The sequence below is a fragment of the Cebus imitator genome, unplaced genomic scaffold, assembly GCF_001604975.1.
Source record: "Cebus imitator isolate Cc_AM_T3 unplaced genomic scaffold, Cebus_imitator-1.0 Scaffold82, whole genome shotgun sequence".
NCBI lineage: Eukaryota > Metazoa > Chordata > Mammalia > Primates > Cebidae > Cebus > Cebus imitator.
Genome location: NW_016107397.1, coordinates 3,512,651 through 3,515,700, shown reverse-complemented (window position 1 = coordinate 3,515,700; position 3,050 = coordinate 3,512,651). Strand labels below are relative to the sequence as shown.

Sequence of the window (3,050 nt, the reverse complement as noted above, 5' to 3'; positions counted from 1 at the left end):
AAAAAAAAAAAAAAAAGAAAATTACAAAAATTAGCTGGGCGTGTTGGCATGTGCTTGTAGTCCCAGCTACTCAGGAGGCTGAGGCAGGAGAATCACTTGAACCCTGGAGGTGGAGGTTGCAGTGAGCTGAGATGGCACCACTGCACTCCAGCCTGGGGAACAGAGCAAGACTGCATCTCAAACACACACACACACACACACACGCACGATATTAACAAACGCAGTCGGCAGTGGAGTCTAGGTTGCTGGTTTGTGTTTCCCTTTCTAACCCCACCTTCTGTAGCTAGATGTCTAAAATGAGCAGAAGAAATAATGCTACGACCTGGAGAATTTGAGTGCTCGCTCAGATGCCCGCTTGGAAAGCAGAGCGTTGCTAACGCAGCAGCTGGTGTGTCCTGTGCAGGCTTCTCATCTTGCCCATTCGCTTCCTTTGCCCAGGTGGTCACTATATCTACCTTGAGACTGACAAATTCTCCCGGGCAGGGCAGTCAGTCAGACTGGTGAGCCGGCCCTTCTGCGCCCCGGGTGACATCTGTGTGGATTTCGCATACCACATGTATGGCCTTGGGGAGGGTACTACGCTCAAGCTCCTCCTGGGAAGTCCTGCAGGGAGCCCCCCATTTCCTCTCTGGAAATGCGTGGGGTCCCAGAGCCCTTATTGGCAGAATACCTCTGTCACCATCCCTTCAGGACATCAACAGCCCATGCAGGTGAGAGATGGAGACGGGGGCCCTGACTGTGTGGAGTAGGGGGCAATGACGGGTCTGGGGGTACCACCAGGGCTGAAGAGGTAGGAAGCTGGAAAGAGAGCCGAGAAAAGGGCAACTTCATATTATGGAAAACGAGAAAAGGGGTTGGAACGGGGCTGGACCGTTGAGGCTGGAGAGGACAGACTCTATGCCCAGCGCAGTCACAGAGTTGCTGGAGATTCATTTTTGTTTCTCTCTCCATCTCTCTCCCTTGTTGCCTTCAGCTGATTTTTAAGGCCATCCGGGGCAGCAACACAGCCTTTGTGGTTGCTCTGGGTTTCATCTTGATCAATCCTGGGACTTGTCCAGGTAAGCCCAAAGCCAAGGCTCCAGGAAGGAGGCTGTACCCTGAGATCACCATTCCCCAGGGTTCTCTCTATGATCTGCTTAAAATGCAAGTCCTCCCTGGAGCCTGAAAGCCTGAATTCTCATCCAGCTGGCCTTGTTTTCCATCTTCTTCTTTTTTATTACTATTTTTATTTTGAGATGGAGTCTCACTCTGTTGCCAGGCTAGTGTGTGCAGTGGCCGAATCTCAGCTCATTGCAACCTCTGCCTCCTGGGTTCAAGCGATTTCTCCTGCCTCAGCCTCCCGATAGCTGGGACTGCAGACATGCACCACCACGCCCAGCTAATTTTTATGTTTTTAGTAGAGGGGGGTTTCACCATGTTGGCCAGGATGGTCTTAAACTCCTGACCTCGTGATCCGCCCTCCTCGGCCTCCCAAGGTGCATGGATTACAGGTGTGAGCACCGCAGCTGGCCTGTTTTCTGTCTTCTACCTACCTGTCCCTTCTCCATATTTTGGGATGTTTGCCTGGGTGAATGTGGCTCGGATACCATGGATTTTGGGGGCTCATCCAGAACCCCTTTCCCTGCAATCTCAAAGGCAGGACCCATATCCTATTCATTTCTGGGTTTCTCTTACCTGCTACAATATCTGACATATATTAGTGTTTGTTGAATGAATAAAGGTTGGGGGTTGGAAGTAGAAAGAGGGGTGTGAATAAATCACCCCTTGGAGCCTACCCACTCCAATTAGATGGCAGTGAAGAGGATGGTGGATGGTTTTGGCTAAACTCCAGGGATTCTTTATTCTTTGCAGTAAAAGTGCTACCAGTGCTTCCTCCTACATCTCCAGCTTCTTCTGCTGTCCCTTCTGAAACCACTGGCCTCACAGAAAACCCTACAATCTCCACACAAAAACCTACAGTTTCCACAGAAAAGCCCACAGTCCCCAAAGAAAACCCCACCATTCCCACGGAAAAACCTAGCATCCCTACTGAAGAGCCCTCTATCCCTACTGAAAAGCCCATCATTTCCACAGAAAAGCCCACTGTCCCCACAGAAGAGCCCAACACCCCCACTGAGGAGACCACCATCTCCACAGAAGAACCTGCCATCCCCACAGAGAAACCCAGTGTTCCCACAGAAAAACCCACCATCCCCACTGAAGAAGCCACCACCTCCATTGAAGAGACCACCATCTCCACCGAAGAGCCCGCCACCCCCACGGAAAAACCCACCATCCCCACAGAAAAACCCATCATCTCCACGGAAAAACCCATCATCCCCACTGAAGAAACCACCATCCCCACTGAAGAGACCACTGTCCCCACTGAAAAACCAACTGTCCCCACTGAAATACCTACCATTCCCACTGAGACAACCACCGTCCCCACAGAAAATCTGACTGTTCCCACTGTACAGCCCACCACTCCCACTGAAGAGACCACCACCTCCATAGAAGAGTCCACCATCCCCACTGAAGAGACCACTGTCCCCACAGAAAAACCCACCATCCCCACTGAAGAGACCACCGTCTCCACAGAAAAACCCACCATCCCCACTGAAGAGACCACCGTCCCCACAGAAAAACCCACCATCCCCACTGAAATACCTACCATTCCCACTGAGACAACCACCGTCCCCACAGAAAAACCGACCATCCACACTGAAGAGACCACCGTCCCCACAGAAAAACCCACCATCCACACTGAAGAGACCACCGTCCCCACAGAAAAACCCACCATCCCCACTGAAGAGACCACCGTCCCCACTGAAGAGACCACCATCCCCACTGAAGAGACCACCGTCCCCACTGAAGAGACCACCATCCCCACTGAAGAGACCACCATCCCCACTGAAGAGACCACCATTCCCACTGAAGAGACCACCATCCCCACTGAAGAGACCACCATTCCCACTGAAGAGACCACCGTCCCCACTGAAAAACCCACCATCCCCACTGAAGAGACCGCCATCCCCACTGAAAAACCCACCATCCCCACTGAAGAGACCGCC

General features: G+C 52.2%; 1 protein-coding gene across 1 annotated transcript in view; it reads left to right on the top strand.

Moving 5' to 3' along the window:
• The window catches only part of ZAN (zonadhesin), a 62,536-nt gene that overhangs the window by 13,241 nt on the left and 46,245 nt on the right, over window positions 1–3,050 (top strand). Inside the window, exons 11-13 of the mRNA XM_037740393.1 lie at window positions 439–710; window positions 974–1,058; window positions 1,852–3,047. Coding sequence (XP_037596321.1) covers window positions 439–710; window positions 974–1,058; window positions 1,852–3,047 — 1,553 coding nt within the window. The remainder of the gene's footprint in view (window positions 1–438; window positions 711–973; window positions 1,059–1,851; window positions 3,048–3,050) is intronic.